Consider the following 27,794-nt stretch of genomic DNA (forward strand, 5'->3'; position numbering starts at 1 on the left):
CTCATCAACATTTTATCATTAAAAAGCTGGAAGGGGACGGGGAGGGAGATGAAATTGACATGTTGACCAGTACGACCCTTTCGTGGAAAATTTTGGTATTGCTCAAAATATTTCATCCACGCAAACTGAAAATGTTCAATGTGATCTGAATCAAAATGAAAAACTGTAGGGGACTCCGCCAATTCTTCTCCTTCCCTGCCCCCTCTCCCCTTTTCCAAGGGGGAAAAAGAGAAGAAAACAAAACCCCAACCGCCACAACTCTTTCATTTTATTTGGACAAAAAAGTCAAAGTTTCTAAGGGAAAATTCAGGGAAAAAATAAGAAAAAAAAAAAAGAAAAAGAAAAGAATTCTTATCTTTTTCAAAAATGTCCACAGAAAACACTATTTTTGGCCGGCCTGAGCTCTGCCAAGCAAGCTCTGAAATCGTCATGTATTCAGCTTTGAGGCCCGCTGCTGGTAGAGGCCTCAGCAGAGGACAGTTTGATTCTTGTCCAGCGTGAAAGTGTGTTGGGGTGGAAAGGGGGCTAAAATTGTTCTGGTCACATGACTGGCGATCACATAATATGCGGTAAACTGAGAAGACGTCATGCTGAGGTTCTGATTGATTTTTACGTTGTATCGCCCACATTGTTCTCTTTTTTTAAATGCATGGCAGAGTTTCCTAAAGCTCTAGATGCATGCCCCATGGCATGAAGTTTATATGAGATCAAAATCTAAATCGATAAAGATACTAGGATCATTTTATACCAAGTATGATCCATTAATTTTCTCCCCTACCTGTACTCATCACCTTAAATCCTAGGGAGATCCCATCTTAAACAACAACACATTTTATTCACCATATTCATTTTAATTTCAACCTTATTTTGTGTGTGAGTATTACATGCGAGTGCACAAGAGAGACCCAGTTAAAGCCGATGTCATTGACCTCACACTCTCTTGCCCTACCCACATCTGCAAGGAGGTAAGCTCAGCTCCTGATGGCAAAAAAAGTAATTATTTTCGAAACAAGCTGCAGAACCAGTTGCTGCGTCTTAATCAAAATTATTTTTCTTTTTTTAAAAAAAGGATATAAACAATCCTTCTTCCCAAAACCTGGTTAGGCAAGAATGTTCTGGGTGTGGGCTGCCTTGTATAATTAATCACACAGCTGTGGCTTCTGATCCCTTTGTAACATCTCTCTCTCTTGCTCTACCCAGCATAGTTCTGGTGTTCTCCACCTCCCAGCAGCTCAAGGTGTGTCATTTAGGCAGAGGCTTTCCTGCATTCTGCCTCCACTCCTTGCTGACCCAACCACCAGCAAGGTTGCCTGCTCTACAGAGAAGAGCAGTTGGCCAAAGATCTGCTCCGTGTCTAGAGGGCTGAGAAAGGAGCAAGGGTAGAGAAAGGCCAATTCATCCCTCTGCACAATGGAAACAGGGTGTGCCGCAAGGACAAATGGCGTGGCTGGGAACCAAGAAGATGTGACTTGTCTGTCCACCCCTAAGAAAGATGGAGAGGAGCTGAAGAAGTCCACCAGTCCCAGTGGGGGTGAGAAGGAAAATGCCAAAAACACTGGCAGTTCTTCTGTGGAGACAGGGAAACTGAAGAGCTCTATCTACTCAGGGACTGACTGGAAGAGGCCGATCATCCAGTTTGTGGAGTCAGACGAGAAGAAGTCAACCTACTTCAGCATGGATTCAGGGGATGGGAAGAAGCCATCATACCCTGGGGTGCAGCTTGGGGATGTGAGTCGGCCCCCCATCTCCTTTGTAGACAAAGGGGACTTGAGGAAACCGCTCTTCTTGGCAGAGTCGAAAAAGACCTTCTTCTCCAGTGAAGGAGAGGGCAGGAGGTCAGGGTACTCAAGCGGGCAGATGGGGGATCTGAAGAAGCCCTCCCTCCCTCTGGTGGAGACAGGGGACCTGAAGAGACCCAGCTACAACACCGCCAACAGAGTGTCCGGGTCAAGACCCCGGGTGAAGCTAGAGGAGGTCCTGTGCGACTCCTGCATCGATAACAAGCAGAAGGCAGTGAAGTCCTGCCTGGTGTGCCAGGCTTCCTTCTGCGAGCTGCACCTCAAGCCCCATCTGGAGGGGGCTGCTTTCCGGGATCACCAGCTGCTGGACCCCATCAAGGACTTTGAAGCCAGGAAGTGCCCGCTGCATGGCAAGACCATGGAGCTGTTCTGCCAGACAGACCAGATGTGCATCTGCTACCTCTGCATGTTCCAGGAGCACAAGAACCACACTACAGTGACGGTGGAGGTTGAGAAATCGGGGAAAGAGGTAACGCTCCCCACTGCCTGTTCCCATCATTCTTTCCACTCATCTAAATAGTGGATAGCCCCTGTTCTGTTCCCACCCCGCAACTCTCCCCACCCCAAAGAATGTCTAGGTATAAAGTTACTTACACAGGGGGGTGGAGCATGTGCAGTGTCCTTGACCAGACATGCTGATATGGTCTAGCAGACTGATCTTGGGGATTGAGGGTGGGGCAACCTGGGTTCTAGCCCCGGCTGTGCCCCTAGCTCACTGTGTGACCTTGAGCATGTCATTTAAGTCCCAATTTTTTAAGAGCGACCTCACATTTTGAAGGCCTCAGTTTTTCGGTACGCAAATGTAGTCAGGTAGGGCCTGGCTCGGGTTCAAGGTGTCTCCAGTTGGGGACCCAAAAGTGGCGGTCCTCAAAAAATCAGTGGCCACTTTTGAAAAGGTTGGTCTGAACCTCTCTGGGGTTGTTTTTTCCCCCCGTGGAGATGACAATAATGCTGGCCCTTCCTTTGCTGAGACAGAAACTGCACTGTCAATGCCAAGTGTTGTTTTTACTGAGCTGTTCGCAAGTACAGAAGCTTGTAGGGCTGGAATCAGATCGAGGGACGTGATCGTTCCCCTCTATTCGACATTGGTGAGGCCTCATCTGGAGTACTGTGTCCAGTTTTGGGCCCCACACTACAAGAAGGATGTGGATAAATTGGAGAGAGTCCAGCGAAGGGCAACAAAAATGATTAGGGGTCTAGAACACATGACTTATGAGGAGAGGCTGAGGGAGCTGGGATTGTTTAGCCTGCAGAAGAGAAGAATGAGGGGGGATTTGATAGCTGCTTTCAACTACCTGAAAGGGGGTTCCAAAGAGGATGGCTCTAGACTGTTCTCAATGGTAGCAGATGACAGAACGAGGAGTAATGGTCTCAAGTTGCAGTGGGGGAGGTTTAGATTGGATATTAGGAAAAACTTTTTCACTAAGAGGGTGGTGAAACACTGGAATGCGTTACGTAGGGAGGTGGTAGAATCTCCTTCCTTAGAGGTTTTTAAGGTCAGGCTTGACAAAGCCCTGGCTGGGATGATTTAACTGGGAATTGGTCCTGCTTCGAGCAGGGGGTTGGACTAGATGACCTTCTGGGGTCCCTTCCAACCCTGATATTCTATGATTCTATGAATCCTAATGAGAGGGCGTCTGCAAAAGAGTGTAGTATCCTCACTATTAAGTAAGGGCTAAAGAAAGACCTTCCTACCTTTGTTTACAGTCTGTTTGCTGCGTGGATGTGGTATGCTTACTACAGAGGCATGGATTGAGGTCAGAGCCCCATTGTGCTAGGTGCTGTGTGGGCTAGTCCTTGCCCAGAGACCTTCCAATCTAAATAGATATGACAGAAAGAAAGGTTGATTATCCCCATTTTACACATGGGGGACTTGAGGCACAAAGAGATCAAGTGACTTGTCCAAGGTCACACAGGAAATCTGTGGCAGAGTCAGGAAATGAACCCAGATCTCATTCCTGTGCCTTAAGTGCAAACCCATCCTTCCTTTGAGGATTGGGAAGCCCCTCAGATACCATGGTGAACAGGACAATACAAATTCCAATATGGACAGAGCTGCTGAGAATTCTTCAGCGACACTAAACACAGAGAACTGGTTTAACTCTTCTTAAGACCGAGCAAAAGGAAACTGCCTACCCTTTTCAGTTAAGTGCATGCAAGGGGGATTCCCAGGGAACCTAGAATGATCAGATATGTTAATGGTGAAGAAGGGAAGTCTATCTAATCTCCATCCTCTCATATGCAGTTTGTAATCTTGCTTGCAACATTGTCCTCATCTAGCTACTTTTTAAAACCAGCCTAAGTGATGGTTTGCTCATATCTCAGCAACTCTCTGTATAAAGAAATCCCATCTAAATCCCTGAAGGTCTTTCTCAGTCTACAGGTTAATTTCATGCCTCGTTGTTACATTTGATGCTTTGTAGCATCTGCATCGCCCCTGTTCCCTTTAACATCATGTCTGATCTCAGGGAGGTCCCCACTTAATCTCTGCTCTCTGCCTTAGAACACTGGCCACCATGTTCTCTCTAGCGCTTCTGATTAACTCAGGTCTCCAAGCGGCCCTGTATCCTTGCTGTTGCGCAATGGACCTAGAACATCCTGATTGTAAGCAAGTGACCACAACTGGGCAGAAAGATAGCCTCCCCCCTCACTCAGGATTTAAGTGATGTTATTTGATTTCTCATATCTGTCTGTGGCTATTTATTTGGCTCTCATTAGTGCCATGGCAGAGCCCCTGGGGAACTCAAACAGGACTTCAAATACATCCCTGAACGGTTGTTGTTTCCATTGCTGCTAAGCCTAAAGGATTTAGGGGTTTATCGATATGAATCACTCACATGCACAAGGGTTTTCTAGACTACAGGTTTTGGCCATGTTGGAACGTAAATTAATTGGAAATCAATTAGTTCAACTGTAGTTACTCGTTTGTTTCTGGTGCTGGTTAATTCACTCTAGGCTGAGACATAATGAGAAAGGAACATGGGAAAGTGTCTATATTAGTATTTATAATGGCTTGTGAGTGGTGGAAGCTAATTAACTTGAATTAAAAGGCCACCACAAACTGGAGTCCAGAAACCTCCTACATACAATCAGGTCCTTCTGCTGCTCATCATCATCTAATAACAAGGGAAATCTGTAGGGATTCTCCTGCCTTGGAACCCACTGAAATTTATCCCATATACATTATTTTTCTTTCCCGTTACACTTGATCCTATTGATTGCTTTGAATGCCTGAAAACACAGTAAGACGCACCAGCGTCTCACGTACCAAACTGTATTTTCCTTATTGTAGGCACCTCTACAGTCCCCTGACCATAGAGTCTGAGCACCTCACAATCCTTTTAATACGTTTACCCTCACACCGCCCCTGCGAGGTAGGGCAATGTTGTTATCCCCATTTTACAGATGGGAAACTGTGGCAGACAGACAGACAAAGTGACTTGCCCAATATCACACAGGCAAGTCTGTGGTGGAGCAGGGAATTGAACGCTGGTCTCCTGGATAGCAGTCCACCCACCAGACCATCCTGCCTCTCCCTGTCTTTCCCTCTGCTACACTGCTGAGTATCTGCTTAAAACCTCCACAAGGCCCCTTCCTGGTTAGTTTCCTACTACAGATTTAAACAAACAGTAACACATCCTCAGGGCCAGGCTGTTTAAAAAGCAACAAATCATAAAGCTAAGATAGCAGTACAAAACATCGGCAAATGATGGCTGCCGATAGCAAATGCACGCACACAAAACTGATTCCCCAAGAGAATTCTGCAGCATAGATGACACCCAGCATTTTAAAAGGAGACACTCAGTTCACAACCAGTTTTGTAGGCCTGTTTTCAAGCAAGGACGCATCGGAAATACCCAACAACCACTGATCTGTAAATAGCATTGCATTACCGTCCATCCCTAGCCTTAATACTCTGTGTGTCAGATCATATCTAGTGGAGAGTGCTTTGATATTTTTTTCTTTTCCCTTTAAGGAAAAGTTTACATTGTACAGCAGGTTTAATGAAGTGGTTGAGAACTGACATTCAGTGACTGGAACTGGGCGTTGCTCGTTTCAACAAAGCGGCTTCTAAAGGGGACGCCTTTAAAAGGGGTGAACAAGGCTTTGAAATTGACTGTTGATTCTGATGGTGCTTCCACTCACGGCCCTTTCTGTATTGTTACAGACTGTCTGCTACAGAGCAAACAGTGCACTGATACACACAATGGAGGAGCTTCCCCCCTCCCCCCCATTGATGTAAGGTGAGGTTTTGGTTTGGCTTGTCTATGAGACCTTGTGTACAGTGGAGGTTTCAGCCACTGGAGAAGTCTTGCTACTCTCCTAGATGTGATCTTAATGCAGACACTCTATTCGAGGGCAGCACACCTTGCTCAGGTGTAGTTACTGACAACCTGAAGACTGGGTAAGCTGCACATCATTGCTTAGAGCAACTTTGCTTCTTCGTTAAGATTTTGTGTTGTTGCAAGTTCAGTCACACAGGAACCAGGGCCAAATCCACCAATGTAGGTGAGGCCAGGAGTAACCTGAGCAGGGGTTCTCCAAGCTTTGCATTCTGCAGACCGTTATGGGAGGGAGAGCTTGACCCAATTCCCCCCCCCCCACTGTTTGGTTCTTAAACTATTGGAAAAAAATTGCGCAGTATCAGAGCAAAGCTAATAGATCTGGACCTTGGGGAAGCCTTTCAGCACAGGGGAATTTTCCCTAAGTGGTGTAGAGCTGGCACATTGTCTCTATGATATCCTAAAAATCCCTCCTGTAAGGCTGCTCCCATGCATAGGTGTGGGGGTGGCTGAAGCCTCACTGTGCTCCGGCTATTCCCAGCTGCCAGAATAGCCCCTTTGGGCCACAAGCAGCTGAGTGGAATTTAGGCCAGCCCTGAGGCTGCTTTAATCTACACTGGATGCTAAACCGGCCTGCCAGGTAGCCCCAGAATAAAGGCAGCAAAGAGGCACCTTTCCTCAAACCCTCTGGTTGTGTGCTTGGATGTGCTCAGACCCTTAACTGGGTTTGAAAAAGAACTGGATGAGCTCACAGAGAATAGGTCCATCAATGGCTATTAGCTGAGATGGTGAGGGACTCGGCCCCATGCTCTGGGTGTCCCTACTCCTCTGACTGCCAGAAGCTGGGAGTGGACGACAGAGGATGGATCACTCAATAAATTGTCCAGCTCTGTTCATTCCCTCTGAAGGACCTGTCATCAGCCACTGTCAAAAGACAGGACACTGGGCTAGATGGACAGTTGTCTGACCCAGTGTGGGTGGTTCTTACCCACTAATGAATTGGGACCTTTGTCTTCAGATCTTTTAATTCTCTTGTCACTAGTTATGCTGTATTCACATTTCCTTCTCTTTCCCTTCTACTCCCAGCCTATCCTTAGATTATTTTCCCTGTTCTTTTCTGTGAAAAGGTTTTGCATCTTCCATCCTTGTTATAAATTACCTCTCCACAGAGCACTCTAATTTGCTTCAGTTACCCCCTCTCCCCCGCTATCAATCCACTTGATTTAATCTGCATCTTCCTTGCCTTTTGCTGGTGTCTTCGTAAGCTTTCCCATCTGCTCTTGGCCCTGGTGCCATATCTGGTGTGGATATCTACAATAGTTAGATTCTGGCTACCTAAATTGCCTCTGATTTACACCAAAAATTGTATTCTTGCTCTAAATCATAGAGAAGTGTTTTTTGTTAAAACAGCTGCCTCACCCCTCCCCAGAGGCAGCTGCATTTCAGTGCTGGAGGCAGGGATAATTATAACTTATACAATGAGCTAGTAATAATTGGGGAAATCTTGTTGGGATCCATTTTCATAAAAAGTACCATCAAAATTCAGGATCATCACCACCACCATCCATCCATCAGCTTCAATTCTCCTGACAGCGCTTTCTATCCAGTCCCCCCCTCCCTTCAGAAAGGGTCGATCCATCCCAAAGAAAGCCCCAGTGCCCTGCAGACCTAAACCCCTCCACACTGTCACTTGCTTTTCAGCCACATGGCCAAGATCTTGTTCTTGACAATGATACCAATAACCCTTACGAGAAAGCCACCTTCGTAGTCCAACTCTTTCCTTGACTAACCATTCAGTGTTACCACAAGGTAACCCAACAGACCTGGCTGTCTGTGAAAACCCCTTGCCGTTCATTTCTGAATTTGGGCTGGCTATTCGAGGATAATGGGGGCTTGGATCCAAAGGGTTCGCATCCCATGGCGTCCCACCTCTGCACCAATGGTTGACTGTGACACATATATGATATTGCACAGCCTGAGGGAGAGAAAGAAAGCCTTCAGGCAGGCTGCTGCGTGGTCAGGGACGGTTCCAGCATAGGCTGCTCCGGGTAACCTATTCCCTAAACACAAATCAAGGAATTAAGTCTCATCCCTTCACCTTCCTGCTCTGAGCAAAATCTCCTCTATCTTCGATATTTGTATAGCCCCCCGCCCATTGTCACAGTACCTTTTCCTGAGGCCAATCCCCCTTCTTCCTCTCATTGTATGTGAGCCGGGGTTGGTAGGTGAACAAGCCCCAGACACATCCCTTCCCCAGCCACTCAACCTGCTTATGTCTGTTTTCCAACCTCTGTACACCTGGAACTCCAGGACATGACTATGTGGCTGGTCACAGTCCAATAGCCCAGAGGGACCTCCCCGGACCTAGGAACCATAAAATGGTTTGGGGGACCCTTTTAGAGGATCACAGATACCAACAAGCAAAGACTGTTGTGAGAGAGATTTTGCGGGAGAAACAGGGATGCAACTTTTAACTCCGCTGAGATATATTGGAGTGGCTGGATTTTTTTTTTAAAAGGGGAAAAAACCTGGCAAATTATGTTTTCCCTGATAAATACGGACTTATTAAAGAGGGACAGTTAGAATCAATGGGTCTCAAAAGCTGCTGTGGTTTGCCCAAGCTCAAGATGGTACTCTGATACTATGGTGACGGGCACAAGTGTAAGAACCTAGTAAATAGATTTCCTTCGCTGGAGCTTGGTTGCTCTTGTTTGGCTGACTTTCTGCCATGTGCATTATTTATGTTGTGCAGCTGATCTCTTAAGTCACATGGTACTCCTTCCACTACGCGACTGGATGACTGAAACCTTTAGATCCTACTTACACTACAACTATAATTAAGATAGGGAACCTAGTTACAAGGGTGGTTGAAATTGCTAGAAGATCTACTTTTGTTAGCCACAGCTATAGCAGCTAAATCACCTCTATGTGGCCCAACTTAGTACCCCAGAAACGGGGACAGAGTGGGTTACATACACAGTGAGTGACCCCAGCTGCCAGCGGAGCCAGCGAGAGTTAAAGGTACTTTGCATCTTTGAAACTAGCTTTAGCTTAGCTATGGGATACAGCCCAACTGAATCATATCGTAAGCACACCAGCATTACAGCCAGATTCCCTGACTTGGTTACAGTTATAGTGTAAACCCAGCCTTATTACCCAGACGTGGAAGACCTTGAAATAGCCATACATATTCTCCGGATGCAATTCACTGTGCTGTGCAAAGAGGATAGCCACCCATCTTGGCTGATCCAGGGACTGGACTAGGGACCTCCAGAGCTAAAGATATGAATCTCTACAACCTGCGCTAGGCTCTAGAGGTGGGAACTATCCCAACCTCACCCTTTGAAGACAGAATGTGGAGGGAAACACAGCAAACACTGATAGGTGGGTTACACAAACCCATAATTGCATAGGTATTCGGGCTCTCTCTCTTTACATGAACATTCTCATCAACAAATAAAGCAGTTGTACAAATGTTCGTGAGAAGCCAATAAAAGGGATTCATGAAGGTATCAAAGGAAAGTTGCGGATTTAGACCAAGCAAATGTTCCCAGTCATCCCCGCACCCCCTTTTTTCCCCCCCTTGCTGCCTTCACCCAGCTCTATGAGAACATTAAAACCCTAGACTAAGAGCAAATTAATCCACAGTCCTGTCTAAACAGAATTCCTGCCGGGGGCGTCATCCCCTGGTTGCAACACTGATCAAACGTCATTCCATAATTACATGAAAACTGCTAGGGCTGCACAAACACGCCCTGGGTTGGGCCCTTCATTTCATACCCAGCTGAATTTTGAAACAAGCCTCTTGCCCTCTAGCTAATGACTCCAGCATGATTAAAAGCAGTACCATTTGCAATCCCACCCTTCCCAAGCAGGAGATTCTGCTGCTTCCTTTGCTTAGGGAGCCACATCTCTTGACCCAGCTGAAGGCATTGGGATCTTTTCCAGCTGCCAGGGTATGATCTCCATTGAAGTGGTGCCAGGAGCCTGTAGCTCCCAGCCATTATGGTTCAGGGCCAAATGCATAAGTAAAAGCAGAAATTCTCTTTGAAGTAGGCCATACGCTGCTCGATTTCACAGGTCTCCCCCTCTCCTCCCTCCCACAGGCCGAGCTCTCGTTGCAGAAAGAGCAGCTGCAGCTGAAGATCATAGAGGTAGAAGATGAAGTGGATAAGTGGCAAAAGGAGAAGGATCGCATCAAGGTGAGGATGGGACGTTTCTCTTTGGCTTTCCCCAAATGCTCCCTTCCCCCCCACCCACCCACACACTTTCCAGTGTTTTTCATACTTGCCTGCCCCTCTTGCCTGCCCCCTTTTCCCGTGCTCTGATTTTCCGGTTCATATTTTCACATCACACTCATTTCTCCCTCCTTCCACTCCTCTCTTGTCACCTGATCAACCACACTCACTCTAAGTCTGGGAGAATGGTGTCTGCTGCAATTCTCTCATGACACACCCTGTAGGAGACCAAGAACACAGAAGATGGACTTGCTAGATGATTATCCTTGTTACTTTCTTGCCTGGGGTTACTGGTGCTTTCTCTCCGTCCAGCTGTCATCTCCAAAGGTTGGGTTGGCTCAACTATACTGGCATAGTTAAAATGATTCAGCCCCCGCAATATGGATCAAGTTATACCAATAGAAAGGTGCCTTATACTGATACAGCTTATTTTTGTATGGAAAAGGGTATACACTATACTGGTATATCTACATCCACAGGAGGGGACCAATGTAAATATCGGCCAACATAATTCATACCCTACCTGTACACCAGGCCCAACAAATTATGTACAGTCAACAAGAAATCCTGCCTTCTCTCAATCCTTCCACAACTGTACCTTGGTTTTCTTTTTTCCTTTAATATTATTTTGGGAAGCCAAGCTAGAAAGCTTCGGCCTGAACATGGGGCTATCCTTGGTCATTCTGGGACACAATTTCAAAAGGGCCAAAGGACCAATCCTCAAAGGTATTTAGGTACTTCCATTGGTTTCAGAAGGAATTAGGCACCAAAATACCATTGAGGACATGGGCCTAAGTGACTTATTTTCAAGTGTCACTTCAGAACCTAGGACTCTCTTGAAAGTCCAAGGGACATAGGCTTGTCTACACTAGAAATGTTTGCTACTGTCACTACACTGGTACAGTGTATACACTGGTATAGTTAACATGGCAAAAACCCTCCAAGTGTGGACATATTCACACCGGTACAAAAGTGCTTCTCCTGGTAAGCTATATCAGTACAACTGCATACACACTAGAAGTAATAATGCTATAGCCATACTGGTAGAACACGACCCTAGCAAATAGAGTTATACCAATGTAACTTTTATAGCGTGGCCAGACCTTAGGTTAGGATCTCTGCTCCCATGGGCTGGCTGCTAAGAATGCTCTGCCACCCCCCAAGCCTCAGTCTCAAGAGTTTCACTCTAGTAAGTGACTCCCTTTAAGTGACACTGATGAATCTTTATTTTGCAGTAGCACCCAGAAACCCCACCCAGGGTCAGGGCCCCATTGTGCTGGGTGCTGCCCAAACACAGGCAGGGTCCCTAACCCAGAGAACTTACCCTCTAAGAAGTCTCCATGCTACACTTCTCCCGACACAGCCTAGGATTTCAGCCTCTCCAGCTTGCGTTTTGATAGGATAGGGGATCTGCATGCACAAATGCTGCCTAACGGGATGAAGGGGCCTGGCCATGTGTGGAATAGCTGGAGGTGCTGGGGAGGGATGTCTGCCTCCAACATCATGCTGTTCTTCCTCTCCTGAATCTACATTGCGGTTGTGTTCGATTGCTGGAGTCCCCGGTGCGAGAGCCTCATGCCATGCACCTTCTATATCCCCCCACTAGAATTTCACCACCAACGAGAAAGCCACCGTGGATCAGCATTACAAAGAGCTGGTCCGCGACCTGGAGAAGCAGCGGGATGAGGTGAAGGCTGCCCTGGACCAGAGGGAAAAGACCGCGGTGGAGAACATAAAAGAAATTGTGGAGGAGCTAGAAGAGAGGGCAAAGCTGTTGCAGGAGGACAAGGAGACCAGGGAGCAGATACATCAGATCAGCGACTCCGTTCTCTTCCTGCAGGTAAATCGAGGCTGCATCTTTCCTCCACTCCTGTTTCTACTGAGAAAGGGATACCTTTGATGGGCAGATGATCCAGCTGGTGCCACAGGCATAACAGAACGGGGTCAACTGATACCGGCTGGCAATCTTGCTGTGAAGTGTTAGGGTCTGTTTTTTTGGAGACATACCCCTGACATAAGCAGGAATCAGCTAGCTGAGCAGGGTATCCAAGGCTTTCACCCAATTTCAGAGGGAGTTCACATGATACCATATTGCCTATGAGCGATGCGCAATCTTAGCTGATTGACCCTGATACCTCTCCTGAAATCTAACATCCCCCAGCCTCCTCAGAGCCCTCATCTCCATTGCATCTAACTTCTCCTGTACCCAAATCTCTCTTTAGCCTTCTCTGCATTCCAGCCTCTCGGTACTTTAACCTCCACACCTTCTGGGTTGGCAGGAATTTGGCGCAATGATGAGGAACTATATCGCCCCGCCGTCTCTCCCGACTTACAGCGTCTTGCTGGACGGGGACACCATGAGCCCGTCGATGGGGCTCCTCCGCGATGATCTGCTGAACGTCTGCATGAGACACGTGGAGAAGATCTGCAAGGCAGACCTCAGCCGGAACTTCATAGAGAGGAATCATATGGAGAATGGTAGCGTTTCCCTGAGTTGCTCTTCCCTCCCTCTTTCTGCTTTCTGTTCATATCCAGAGTCACAGTATTTCCCTGGGAAAAAAACCTTCAACCTTCTTTTTTTTTCCCATTGAAATTTTCCAGCCAGCTGTGCCCATTTCCCAGAGTCCAGCAAAGGAGGTGACCCAAAGTCAGTGATCAAGTCAGAGCTCAAAGGTCAACAGACTTAAGCTTCTGAGTCACTTTTGAAGATTCAAGAGTCTAAATTCTAAGGCCAGAAGGGACCACTGTGATCATCTAGTCTGCCCTCCTGTGTAACACACAATTGGACTTCGCCATCTGTGACTTAGGCCTTCCAACACTGATTGTAGCAATGCTTAAATATCTTTACAAATCTCAGGCACTTTAGAAAATTTTACCAATAGTTTAATGAACACTGCTTAGAATCTGGTTAATGAGTCCAAAGGTATTCAAACTGTTGGGAAAAGTTATTTAAGGTAATCCAAAAACTCTTTACAGCTGTCATGTCTGCAAGCCACAGTTACAAACTCTGTCTTCTTCCAAGTGTATCTAGTGACTGCAAGGAAATAACTCTACAATTACTTATTGGCCTTGATTAACAGATTCCCCCTGAGTCAACCCAACAAGCTCACCTGCAACCCATTTGATCTTCCATTGTTAAAAACTTCACCGGGAGAAATAATATATTAGTGGAGTGAAACCTGTTTAATATCAGTCTCCAAAGAGACTCTGCTTACTCTTAGTTGTTACAACAGGTGCCCGCTTAATAGTCTTGCAAAGAGGCAAAACATTCAAACGGCATCCTGAGAGTTTTAATACTGCAGAAATAAATCAGAGCAAATAAAAGACAACTCTATTCACTAATGTAAGAGTCAAACCAATGTAACTAACAAACTAAACATTGGGTCAAATTCACCTGTCTGCAGGGAGCTAGCAGAAGGCTCACATTCCACTCAAGGCCTCACAACTAAGCTGAAGTCAGATGTAAGCGGCACGTAAGCCTCGTGTTGGCTCTTTGCACAGGGTCCTGACCCTAGAGTCAAATCCACTTAGATAGCTTTGTGCTGTACAGCCACCATCACTTCACCCCATTCCTAGGGGATTCCAAAGAGCCCTGGGTAGGAATTGTAAAACTAAGGAAGTCTATTTTCAAAGGATCCATCTTGCAAGGGCAAAATGGCCTTCCTCAGACCTTTAGGGAGAAACCAAAGGGGAACAGCCCTGGCCTATGCTGCCCCATCCCACCCCCACCCCTCTCGCCTCTGCTGCTTCCAGTCCTACCTCCTGCTGACCCAGGCTTTGCTCCGCTTCTCCAGGGGATCACCGCTACATGCTTAACAACTACGATTGGAACCAGCCTGACAACGTGAAGAGATTCTCCATGTTCCTGACTCCAAAAGGTACCGTGGCTGACCCTTTTCTCTCAAGCTCTCTGTCCGGCCACGGCTGGGCTTCCTCTAAACAAAGCATGGCAGATAAGACTCAGACATGCAACATATGCCTTGTAATTTGCTTCCTCTGACCATTTACTTTTCACATCACCATCCTGGAATCGGGCAAATTCAGCCCTTTCATACTGTTCATGCCAGGTCTGGATCTGGCCCCATGTTTTCTGTCTAGCCTAAAAACACAGAGACATTTTTGCACTCTCTGAAACAGGGCAACAGACAAGGTGCTGGCCAGGGTAACCGGCTTTGAATGCTTACATGCTTCAGTGCGAAACCTGTAGGAGCACAGAAGGGCTCAGGGCTTCTCTCCCTCGGACAAAGATGTGCTCTTACCTTGTCTTAGCCAACATGAAGTAAAACCCGAGCGAAGACGGGGCAGTTTGAAGTTTTAACAGGAGTTAGCAGGCTGAGCTCTTTACCTCGACCTGCTAACGTGTAGGAAAGCTCAGGAGACTTGGGTTCTACTCCCCGCTCTGCCAAGGGATAGCTGGGGAACATTGGGCAAATCATGGCTCTGCTCTCGCTGCCTGAGTTTCCCCATGTATAAGTTAGGGATAATGACGATTCTCGTCAAGCACTTTAAGATGGATGGGGGGAAAGTGCTGTATAAGAACTAGGTATTATTATTATTACACATTTTAACAAAACAAGTATTTCAATACATGTTGGCTGGTAATGTTCATCCCCTACCAGCTAGCACATGTTAAAATATAACTTTGCCTGTCTACACAAAGGTGTTAGCGAGCATGATTTACACAAGCACACCTTTTAGCATAGGGCTTGCCTTCACGGGGAAACTGAGCAACAGAACAACAGTGATCTAAGTATGCCAATATAGCTATGCTGGTGTAACTCTATTTCAGAATGCAAAGTGGCTCTCTCTGGTACAGCTTAGGTTGACTTTGAAGCTGTTTAAGCAACACCAGAAAAATGTCATTTTCAACCCTAGAACAGTTTCCACATGGTGAGTTACGTTAGCGTCGGTTCAGCAGTATAAATGTACACCTGTGTAACTACCTGTGTTGACGAGCCTCTAGTGAGGACAAGGGGCTGCTGCCTTGCACCTTGTTCTGTCACTTACACAAAGAAAATGCAAAGTAGGTATAAACTGTTACCCTCCTGAATCAGTAGCATTCTACAACCATTGTGTCTGGTAGAAATGACCTCACAGTGCAGTTTAGTCGAGAATTCGTTGCCAGTATAGATGAATATAAATAAAAAGGAGGCAAGAAGAGAGTAAGAAGATATGTGAAAATGGTAACCACATATTTAAGGTTCCCATAGATCTGACATCTGGAACTGTCACCTTTCAGGTTCTGCTTCCTGAGTTTCCAAAACCACATTTGGATTTGCCCAGTGTTTACAGCTGTTGCTCTGCACAAATAGATGTGGGCAGAGTGTAGGCCTGTGGCTGCTATCTGTAATTAACAATGGCATTTCCCTGTTTTGCAATATCACCTGCTGGGTTTTACAAGGGTGCCATGTGAATGCCAACGTTGATCCATTTGTCTGGATTCCCACTTTTCCTTTAAGGCTCATTCTCTTCTCCATTTCAGCCCATACATGGATTCCCTAGCAGCTGCCTTATTGGCTCCCACATGTGTTTGTGTGAATGACAAGGACGTAGCACTCTAGAACTCATCCCAGCAGTGCTGCTAGGGTACACTAAGGCTTCAGGGCCTGCCTCTTCCTCAGCCCAACACAACTGCACAATTCCCTACTAGCCTGCCTAACCAAGGATCAAGTTCTGGTTGTCAGACTGGAGAAAGGCATTTTCTGAAGGCTTCTTTATTTTGCATGTGGTGGGTTAATTTAAAAAGGAACCTAGATCCAAACCATCCCTGGTTCTAAGTTGCAGCTGCTGCAGTCATGACACAGCTGCTTTAGGTCTTTACAGGTTTCATCCTATCAGGGAAATACTCTGGACAAGCTAGACTGTCGGCCAAAGTTCATGTAAAGAATCCATCTCCCCATTTCCCAGAGCTGGCTGCAAGTCAGCCACACCCCCTCTCAAAGCAGAAAAACTACCACACAGGTCCAGGTCTTTGGGCTGTTAAGCCGAATGTCCTGCCTCTGGCAGTGGACAATTCTAGAGATGGGTCAAAATCAAAAACCTGGATCCTGAACCCCTCTCAGCCTTGGGGCTTTTAAAATTTGATCTGAATTTTGCAGTCCGAGATCATCTCTAACCAATACCTGATGCTTCAGAGGGAGGTGAAAATTCCCTATAATGCACCGAAATATTCGCTGCACAGAGAGAATGGTGGGGATAGATATTTCCTGACTACTGCGGCTGAAGCATGAGATTTGAGCACACAGAATGCAGATATAGTGAAGTGAGGGGAAAAATCTTGAGTTTCTTCTGTCCAGTGTCACTGAGCTCTGCTGTGCTAATCCTCTTGGAACATAGAGATTACTACCTACAAGACTGGGGTTCAGAGCTGCAGTCCAATGTGTGCCCCACTTGTTACCTCCCCTTCCTACTCCATGCTGGAGGAGAACCCCTGCTTCTTTGTCTTACTGGGGAGCAAAGAGAAGCTGATCTTGCTACATTGCCTCCTGGCTGGGAGCAAAGATCTAGCCCTCCTGAACGCCCCCCTGTATCTGCCAGCAACCTCTGCAGGTGCTGAAGAAGGGACCACTCCCAGGCTGAAGTAGAGGGGCTCTCTTGGCAGGTAGGCCCTCTCCTGTTGTACACAGATTATAAGGCCACTGATCATCTAGGCCCAGCTCCTCAATGTATTTAGGCACCTAACTCCACTTGACTTCCATGGAAGTTAGGCTCCTAAATACCTTTGAGGAACAGGGCTCTAATCTGACCTCCTGTATCACACACTCTGTAGGATCTCCCTGAATTAATTCCTGTCTGACCTAGAGTAGATGTTTTAGAAAAGGATCCAATCTTGATTTAAAAATTGCCAGTGATGGAAAATCCACCATGACCCTGGGTCAGTTGCTCCAATGGTTAATTGCCCTCATTGTGAAACATTTGCACCATATTTCCATTCTGAATTTGTCCCGGTTCAGTCTCCAGTCATTGGATCATGTTTTAATCTTTCTCGGCTAAACTGAAAAGCCCGTTATCCAACCTTTGTTCCCCATGTAGGAATTTACAGACTGTGTTCAAGTCACCCATTAACCAACTCTTGGTTAAGCTGAATGGATTGAGTCTCTTGTGTCTGTCGCTATATGGAGAACTGCACTGAATGGGACATTCACTTTAATAAACCATATGAGAGTCACAGATTAGTAGCGCACAGAGCTGGCTGAATGCTGCAGAGCCATGGTTGGAATTCACACAAATGCCCTCAGCCACTCCTTGGTGGTTTGTTATTTGCGTGTACACACTGTAGGAGAAGCAGCTGCGGCCCTAACGGCACCCAGATTGGCACAAGAACAGGGGATTCGTTCCCTACCAAGGCTACTCCTTAGTTGGTATTTGCTCTCAATCATTTGCTATTTCTGTTATAATCAGCCAATGAGGGAGTAAAATCAAGACCATGTAATTTAGGCAACAAGTCACCTACTTTGAAGAATAACAAACAGCACAGAGTGAGAAAGTGAATACTTCCCAAAAGACACAGGGCGGCTGAAAACTGCTTGTCCAAAGATCTCAGCCAAGAGATACATGTAGTAAAGCCATTTGCAGACAGCAAGATTGGTTCATAAAGGATTTACAAACAGGAAAGAGGGCTGGATCCCAAACAACTATTCCTCATGACAAATAACTTCACAGCAAGCGATCAAACCTGTACATTCCTTCGATACCCATCTCAGTGCACCTCTCCCTGCGTTTGAACAGGCACCCCCTCTTGATGCAGTGCTGGGGACCTTGCACCCCCCTCAATTAGTTTTCAGGAAAGGTTTTTACCAGTAGGGGTTTTGTGACTGGGCACCACAGGGAACCCCTTAGCACTTGCTAAATACAGGGACAGTCATCTGCTTCAGAGCCTTCTAGCACAGTGGTTCTCAAACTTTTGTACTGATGACCCCTTTCAAATAGCAAGCCTCTGAGTGCGACCCCCCCTTATAAATTAAAAACACTTTTTAATATATTTAACACCATTGTAAATGCTGGATGCAAAGTGGGGTTTGGGGTGGAGGCTGACAGCTCACGACCCCCCCATGTAATAACCTCGCAACCCCCTGAGGGGTCCTGACCCCCAGTCTGAGAACCCCAGCTCTAGCAGCAGTAGCTAACTCAAAAATCCTCACAACAATCCCTGTGGCATGGGTGTTATTCTGCGCATGGGGAAACCAAGCAAGGTGAAATGACTTGCCCAAGGTCACACAGCAAAGTCCGTGTCAGCACTAGAATTAGAAGTCAGGAGTTCCTGGCTCTCAGCCTGGGGTTCCACACACACCACTCTCTAAAGCAAATGATTTAGTGCATGTGCAGATTAGCAGCGAGAGATCTATCTAGAGGATACTACAGGGAAGCAAGCATGCAATGCTTAATCTGATGGTCCCACAGTACCATATACAATGACAGGCTGCCGAACCAGCTAGTGCAAGTAATCCTATTGGGTACTAGAGTGATGTGGTCAAAGGTTATTGGAGTTGGATTCATTTGCAAATCAGTCATTTGTGACCATCTCAACCCTTCATCTAGCAAGGGGCAGCTCTCTCTCTGTTTAAACCATCTGAAAAGTTGGGACAGGGAGGTTACTTGCCCCTGTATCTGGGAGCGGTGCAGATGTTACAGCACGTGAAAGGAGCATGAATGGAAGTGCTAAAATGAGAGCAGCCCACAGGGTGGTAGCAGACGCATATCGGAGATCCGACTCCTTTCCTCTTTGCATATGCCCTCAGTGCCTGGTTGCTTGGAGGAGAGGTAAGCAGCGGAAACCCACATCTCTGCAGCAAGTGCTGGGGAAACCCTGAAGCACAAGTCTATGGTGGTGGAGGTGAAGTGAGAGTGTGTGTGTAAGCAAGAGTCCCAGCCTCTCCCTGCAGGTATCTCTGGAAGATCATCATGCTGACAAAGCTTGAGTGGGCAACTTAATGTAACTAATGATGGCTTTTTGTTACATTGACGGAGCTTCATTCACACAGCTCAGAAAGAGGGAGAGAGAAGCCGCCCTTCTTTTCCCACCCAGGGCACTGTGAAAAGAACAGACAGACAATTCTTCTGCGGCTTGGACCGAGCCCTCTGGCTTGCTTTAACCTCACCTATACCGTGTTGGTTCTGATTCTAAGTCTGTCAGGAGGACTCTTAGTGGAGCAACACCAGGGCATGGGCCTAGGTCTGGGACATCAGGAGCTGACTGCTGAACTGGATTCTCTTCTCTTGCAGCCAGTTTCAGCAACCGAGCGTGGGAATATTCCTCCTTCCAAAATGCAGAGGAGACACTTGGCATGGGTAACTCTGCTTTCTCAATGAAAGGTATTCATTCCTACCACCTGTGCCAGGGCTTCTCGCCGGTTTCTACCGAGTCCACCCTTGCCCTCTTAGCCACCCTGACACTTTTGGGCAGCCCTATCCCACTATTTGAACCTTTTCTATTTGGTTTATATCATCATCATCTACATTACAACCAAGTTCAGGGCCCCATTGTGCTACACGTAGTTGGGGAGAGTCCCTGCCCCTTATAATCCAAATAGAGACAAAGGAAGGTAGGAAATATTGCTATTCCCATTTTACAGATAGGGAACCGAGGCACAGAGAGATTAAGTGACTTGACCAAAGTCATGCAGGCAGTCTGTGGCAGACACAGGAACAGAATGCAGATCTCCTGAATCTCAGGCCCGTGGCTTACCTACAAGACCATCCTTCTCCTCATCTCTGTTTTGTGTAGATTGAAAGCTTGGGGCACAGACTATGTTTGTATAGTGCCTAGCACAATTGGGCCCTGTTCTTGGTTGGTCCCTAGGCACAACCAGACTTAACACTCGCCCTTCCTCTTCCATCTCTCTTCATTTCTCTGTTCATACTCTTAACATTTTCTCATAGCTCTTCCACGGCTAGCAGGATTGTCTCCCTTTTACCACATGCTCTGCCATTAGACTCCCCTCAGCAGGAAGGGCCTGATCCAAAGCCCTGGTGAGGACTCCCGATGACTTCACTGAGCATTGCCCAGGGTCCCAAAGGCTGATGGTGAAGGAGCTTTGGTAGACTTGGAGTCTGCCTAATGATTCTAGTTTGTGGCACACTGGTTTACTAGGGCCTGGCGCCGGTGCCATCCATACCACATCACACACGCGCCGTGGTTTCTCAGAAGAAAGACTCTTCCCTCTCTATGCAGAGCTTTGACACCATACAAACACCCTGCTAACATCTACCTTCTCTCACCTGGCCTGGCCACCTCATATCTACTCCCCCATTTGCAGCTCTGGCCCTTCCCTTCCTCCGATGGGTCCTGCTGAGGTTTTCAAAGTCCCCCAAGGAGGTTGGGATTTCAGATCCCTAGGCAGCTTTATAAAACCCAGACTGCCACCTTCTCCTTTCTCGTTTCTGACCCTTAAGAATCCATTAAAACTAAACGAGATAGCTGTTGGGTAATTAACAGTCCTTTGTTTGCATTCCCAGGGATCTCAGTTTCCTTCGCCCAGCAGGTGCCAGGCTGTTATACAGATTGATGATTACACAGATAAGGACTTTTACCCCTGGAAGGCAACATCTCAAAAGTAACATAAGCTCTTCTCTTTTCCAGTAGGCAATGGAACTAAGATGCCGTATCAGTTCTCCCAGATGGGGCAGAGCTCACCTGGTGACTTCAGCAAACAGTCCGATGGGAGCCTCTTCACTAAGACTGGTATGGGGCTTTAGCTGCTTTATACGTCCCTCTATCTGCTCCTTCCACCCCACTGTTCAGGGGTTAGATTCTGTAGTGACTGACCTGAGGGGGGTGTTGAATCCCATTCTCCATTGCTCCCCCTGTGAAAGGCAGCCTGGAGTAATGGCACACGTGGCCCCCTGAACACTCATTCCAGCTTGGTTATGGGAGTAGCTTAATGAAATGCAGGATTTTGCTAAACTTTGGGGTTGTCAGATCTAATGAACAGTTTGGGGTGATTTGTTGGGGGGCAGGGAGGGAAGGGAAAGCAAAGGAGTTATTTGGGCAGTAGTGGGGGGGAGGGAGGGATTCTGGTGAATGACATTCATTGACCCCTCCTTGTAATATCCTAATGGAGACACCTTTATGATCTTAATAATGTGGGCAGCAGTGTGGTCTAGTAGATAGAGCCCTGGGTTAGGACCCAAGAGACATTGGTTCTATTCCTGGCTTTGCCATTGGCCTGCTGGGTGATCTTGGGCAAGTCACTTCCCTGTTCTGTGCCTCAGTTTCCCCATCTGTAAAATGGGGATACTGAAATACTTTGAGATCTACTGATGAAAAGTGTTATCACCATCAATTAAAACAGAGGAACATGCACTTTTAGGGTGAAATCCTAGCCTCAGACTTCACTGGACCCAGGATTTCACCCTTTCCTCCTCACTGGCTACTGCCAAGAGTTGCGATTGCATCAATTCCTGCTAAACAGAGTCAGGCCTGGCCAATAAATGAACGGGAGAGCTCAGGATAAAAGCTATGGTTAGGGTTGCTGGAATGCCGTCTTTCAGCTAAGCTGTAAATCCAAGGTCTTGATTTTTTGCAGTAATTAAAAATCCCTTTGCATTCTTTGTAAGAGTTAGAGCAATTAGTCTGGTATCTTGGCCTAACTTTAATTTGGCTAATGACATTCTGCCTCCATAATTTCCCCTGACATTTTAACTGGATAGGTTATTTTTTCACTCCCTTTCCCTGAACTGTTGAATGGTGGTGCCACTATTCTAAGAGATGTTGCAATCCACCCCAGAAGTGGTAGCATTTCGGTGGTAGACGATAGGATTCCTAACTATATGTATTTTCTAATCCTGTAATTTCCGATGGTGCTTTCAAGAAGGGGGTAATACACAGAGCAAATCATAACCCCATCACTGCTCCTAACTAGCTAGTTTGTATTGTCGCAGCTTACCCTGCAATAGTGAGACACCAAGCGACAAAGGTGCAGCCGCAGACATGGAAATCCTCCAAGCAGTCCATGCTGGTAAGTGATAAGACCTGGACTTGCGCACTCATGGGGCTTCAGCAAGAGAAGGAACTGCTATGGGAGCACACAGGATTTTGGGAGTTTTCGGGGCATTTTGGATCTGGAGAAGGGGCAGCGACTGACTTCACCTGTGACAGTATTTCTTATTTTTCGTAGTCACCTCCCGTGTCACTGGGAGATGGGCAGAGTTGTATGGTTCAGATCAGATTCCAAACCTGCCCATGGCTCAGAAATGTTTGGATGCAGGGTTTTGGTTCAACCCCATTTCAAATCTTAATTTTGGGGCTTTAAATGGAAATCTGCTCCAGTCTAGACTTTGCCACAGTTGCTTAAATTCTGCAATATTACTGTTCACTGCATGGAGGCAGTGGCGGATTAATGATTTTGCCACCCCTAGGCCCAGAAATAATTGCCGCCCCCCCCCGCCCCCCAGCAGCTCCCACCCCAGCTCGCTTCCACCTCCTCCCCTGAACGCGCCACCGGGTCCTGCTTCTCCCTGCTCCCTGCCAGGGCTTGTGCGCGAAACAGCTTCGTGAAGGAGGGGGGAAGTGGGGGAACAAGGCGCACTCAGGAGAGGAGACGGGGCCAGAGATTTGGGGAAGGGGACCGGGAAGGGATGGAGTTGGGGCGGGACTGGGGGTGGAGGGTGCCAACTGGCACCAGGGGAAGCAGCCGCCTCTGGTTGCTATTATAAATTTGCCGCCCCTGCAAATTTGCCACTTTAGGCCTAGGCCTTGTCGGCCTAGGCGTTAATACACTGCTGCATGGGGGTCACCTATTATAAGTGTGGGCTATGGTGCCTAGAAAACACATTCTGTGGAGTCTGCGCACCACAGACCGGAGCATAAGACTACCTCACATACTGATCACACAGCCTTGAAGCCTGATGGGGTGTATCAAGGATCAGTCTCTATGAAAAGTGGGCCCAAATCATTGCTATTTTGTACCTTATGTAATCATTTATACCACTCCAAAGTAGTCATAAAACACTCCTAGACCCATGTGGTCATGTTTTGCACCCATTTTCTACTGGTCTAAACAAATACCAGTATTACCAACCCCATGTGTTCAAATCTCACAAGTCAGGCTGTCCAAAACTCAAGAGATTTTAAAAATAGTACATTTTGGGGCTGATTCTTTTTACTTGCCTTCTGCTTTTTGAGCCTTTATATTTCATGTTTTCCTTGAAACCATGACGGCTAGAGGCTTACTTTTCTTTAAAAAAAACAACAACAACAAAACGAAAGCAGAGATTCTTAGGTAATAGCCTGACTCCAGGAGCTGGGGCTTCACAAAAACACCAAAATATCTCAATTCACAGGAATCAGAAACACTGGACTACAGAAGGTGCAAGGCCATTTTATTTAATTCCTAAATAAAAAACATACTGGATTAGCAAGCCCTTAGCAAAACAACTGATCACATAAAAACCTACTTGAACCTATCTATCCTGGTTCCTTTATCTCCCTTAGCACTGAAATATCTTAGCATCTTGCAAGATCTAAATTAAATGCACGAAGAACCCTTTCTCCCCCTCCCAAAAGAAAGTTTATCTTTTAATAATTATTATGCATTTGTAAGAACGTGCCATTGCCTTAAGAATTAGAAAGGGAAAAAAACATAGGAGTTAAGCACACTTACCAGCTAGAAGAGAAGAATACGGCAACCACTTGCAAAATGGCTGCTTTAGGGTGACAGCTGTTTGGCTCTGCCAAATTTAAAGGACTCAACCCAGGAAGGCATGCTGGGAAAATGTTCCCATAAGAGATATCTCTGCAGTAGGGGAAGTTAGGAGAGACCAGGAAGTTGCTGCTATAGCACATTATTATAATGGGGGAAGCAAGACTAGAGAAATGGGCTTTCCAGTTCCATCTGACAGTCATGAGACTGAGTGCAGATCTACTGTCTACTAGGAGTGAGCCCCACAGTGGGCATGGACCTGTTGTGACAGTCCAGTTCCAAGAAGGCAATTCACACCCTTACTAGTGCCCTGTTATTAATCCAACAGTCTGGGTAGATTCCTCCCTGTAAACACTTGGATGTCTTTTGCATGCATATAGTAGTTGGGGCTATTTTATTTTTATGGCTTATATTCACCAGATAGACCTGAACCAAACAATCCAGATGATATATACGAGCACTAAAAAGTTGCAAAACAGATACACACGCTCTGGACTGCCGTGGCTCTGGAGGAGCTGTTACAGTCTATTGGTTCAATAATCTGGCTTTTAAAATAGCCTTAAATATGTATTTAAGTAATCCACCTTCTAAAAGGCCTGTAAATATTAATTCACGCACCGGACTGCAATGCTCCAGGAGGCCAGAACTGCTGGCCCTCAGAGAGTTATTTAAAGGGGAGCTTTTCTTCTTTCTTTAATTATGCTGGAAATTGGAGCTGTAAAGCAAATAGAATTGACACACAAGAGGGCATTGAACAGTAGGTATTAGAAGTGTGGTCTGAACAGCAGGATTGGATGGACATGTTACATCCATCCATCCATCTCATGCTCATCATCGCATAGTGTATGCGATATTAATTGGCATGATTAACAGAGATAAGCCCAAACCAGTCCTTTTAGCTATCTATCCAACCCTTCCCAAAATACAATCTGGATCTAGGTCAGTATATCATGATGAAGCAAAACCAAGGCTGCCTTTGCTTTGACCCCATTGTGCCTGTGCTAAGCAGAGGCATCTAGGTCATGAAAAGGCTGATTTGCTCATTTACCTTTGTGCTGGTTTAGCGCATATTCATGGCTGCACTAGTTTTGACCCTTTGGTACTCTGGCCACATCAGCATATTTTTGGAGTGGATCTCACAGGGCCCAGCAACATTGCTGGGAGCAGAGGCATTTGGGTAATTTCCATAAACAATGCCCTGCATTCCAGGAGGTAGTTAAGAGGACTTGTTGAGCTGGTGCAGCTACACACAGCAGAGAAGTCAAGGTAGATTTTACCAATACAGGTGGCTCTGAGTTGAAGATCTTGTCTGGGATGTTGCAACCAACTAGTACAACTAACCCATAATGTGGCTGTTGTGTTTTACAAGAGCTGCAAGCTCCCTTGTTCCAGCCAAGGTTGTTTTTTTTGCTACACACTCTTCCCAGGGGTAAACATGGCCAGACCATCCTGGTGGTAACAGCAGGATGACTAGGTTAGATGCTGATGGGAAGTGGCACAACTGAAAGCAGCAATGCATAGAGTGGGGGGAAGTTTGTAAAATAGATGCTCAAGTTCAGCTTTGTTCCTGCCCCTTTATCATTCACGAATATTTGCACAAACTGGGTTTTTTTTACACAGAACCCTATATTCACATGTGGACTTGAGGACCGACAACAGCACTGGTTATTTAACAATGGTTATTCCTTACAGTCACATTTAAGGGCTTTGCGTCATCCAGCCAGGGAGCAGAAAAACACCATGCAATTTAGCTGACCCATCACACACAGTGCACAGGTCAACGTTTGTGAGCATCCTATAGATTCAAATTTTAGTTCATCCACAATTTTAGTTCTGAGCAATGAAGAGCTACATACAAAAATCAAAGGGTGAAATTCAGCCCTGTCCAGAGGGCTGGCAGCAGACACATGTACTACCTAAGTCCTATTTTGAGGGCTCACGTGGGATTTAATTAATGCAGATACTTGGTGTAGACCCTCTGCCTCAGAACAAAACTCACCCAAAGCCTGAGTGCAGTTGGAGAATAGGGTCTAAGTTTGCAATGAATAAGTCAAGCGGCTCCAGTTTCCGAAAAAGGGGAATGGGTGGTGTCTCACTGCTACAAAAATGTCTGGAACTGTTAATATATAACAGTTTGGGTGGAAGGGGTATGTGGGAGGGCTAATTAGATGGTGGAGGCAGTGCAAACTGAGTGTAAGTCAAGGACAGACTGCAAGCTACAGTCCTTTTAATTCACATGCCCCAAATTCTCCATTGCAGTCACACCACCGTCCCTTTTACGTCAACAAAGGCAACGGAATCACTTCAAATGAGGCACCTTGAATCCCACTGTCCATGGGAAAAGCCAGATGTGCCAGGAGTGGAGAACCAACCAAGAATTTTCACATATGAACCTGCTACTATATTAAACTTCCTGCTCTAATCTCTGGAGAGGCTGGATTGGGTGGTCAGCGCTAGAAGAAATGAGGACTTTTCCCAACTCATATTCGGTCCCAGGGCCATTTTATATTTCCCTTGAAAGCTCTGCAGCCCTGGAGAACTGTAACAAGTACAACCCTTGTAGATTTCTTATTCCCTGTCTTGCAACACCCTCCTCTGCCTGCAGAGCAGATTGCTCTACTTCTCCTAGGTGCTTTGGGGAAGGTGGGATCTTGGATATGGTATACACTGAGCCCTTCCCCTCCACAGTGTCATACCATGTGCTTCCTGCTCTCCCGACCACATAGTCGTCGTTGAATGAATTTGTAGAGCTGGTGAAAGGTGCCAAGTTGGAGTCTGAAGTCCTCTTTGAATCTAAAAGGCAGGGTCATCCCGGGAACTGGCAGGCCATGCTTTGTCTATGCTCCTCCATCCACCTGCCTCAAACCTAATCTGTAGGGACCTCGCCCCCATCAGTGGAAAGGGCAGCTCTGTCTCTGTGAGCCACTCAATCCTTGGCCTCTCTATGGAGACACTCTTGGGCTTCCCCTTGCCAATGTCCAGTGGTTACCACATGCTGGACACCACCTCCTCACTAAGGACAGCTCTGAGTCCCACCCACCCATCTCACAGTGGCCACCAAAGAAGCATCAGCCTGTAACCGCTTCCAGTCACTCCTCCCCTGCGCTGGCTCCCAATCGATGGCAAAAAGGCTCTACATCCCATTAACATACTCCCCCCACCCGCCCCCGGCCATCGCTTCAAATTGAAAAAGAAAAGGAAAATCCATCCCACTAATGGAAGATTGATTAGATGTCTTAGGTGGGCACCCCCCGCTTTTCCCCCCCGAACAAAATTGGCTTATATATTTTGGTTCCCTTATTTTTTTCTGGATCAGGAATTAATTTTTTTGTTGCTCAGCGTAGTATTTCAGGGTTGTTGTTTTTCTGACTGCGCTCTGGACAGAGCGGTCGCATGACCGTTGCCAGCCAGAAAGCAGGGCAGAGGCGGTTAGTGTTCCAATCATCCAACTTAGCTTTTCCCTCTGGGCAACAGGGAGGGGTCATTGTAGCGATGGAAAAACTCCAAGAGCATCGGAGCTTGCTGCTGGAACTAAAGGCACATTGCAGGACCAAGGCCTGGCTCTCTGACAATGATAAGTCGCTGCAGAGCCGAGATGCGAGCGTGTGCAGCTACTTTTCGTGAGTTGTTCAGTTCAACCCTTCCTCAGGGTCACAGCCAGCCCACCCCTGCTCCCCGCTCACACACACATGCAGCACCTGGTTGAGTGAGGTCACACCTATTGCTTGCTGAAAATTACTTTGTAGTTAATCCCCATGGCAAAGCTATGTGCTGTTTTTTAATCTGACTCTGCAGACAAAACTTCTGAGTCTGAAAGATGGTTGCTCCAGAATA

The 27,794-nt window shown here is 46.6% G+C and overlaps 1 protein-coding gene across 5 annotated transcripts; it reads left to right on the plus strand.

The window, feature by feature from the left end:
* Positions 1-1,180: 1,180 nt before the first annotated feature.
* Positions 1,181-27,794, plus strand: TRIM29 (tripartite motif containing 29). Of its 5 annotated transcripts, none has more exons than XM_084611875.1 (9): positions 1,181-2,268; positions 10,189-10,284; positions 11,927-12,160; positions 12,600-12,798; positions 14,115-14,198; positions 19,543-19,632; positions 20,903-21,001; positions 22,201-22,277; positions 26,220-27,794. In XM_084611875.1, exons 1-9 carry the CDS (start codon positions 1,411-1,413, stop codon positions 26,280-26,282), a joined length of 1,800 nt encoding a protein of 599 aa, XP_084468001.1. In that variant the 5' UTR covers positions 1,181-1,410; the 3' UTR covers positions 26,283-27,794. The 5 variants fall into 5 exon arrangements, with proteins under 5 accessions (XP_084468001.1, XP_084468002.1, XP_084468003.1 ...); XM_084611876.1 differs by having other exon boundaries at positions 19,543-19,608; positions 20,900-21,001; XM_084611874.1 differs by having other exon boundaries at positions 1,183-2,268; positions 20,900-21,001.

The sequence above is a fragment of the Lepidochelys olivacea genome (genome assembly GCF_965140295.1).
Source record: "Lepidochelys olivacea isolate rLepOli2 genome assembly, chromosome: 22".
NCBI classification, from domain to species: domain Eukaryota; kingdom Metazoa; phylum Chordata; order Testudines; family Cheloniidae; genus Lepidochelys; species Lepidochelys olivacea.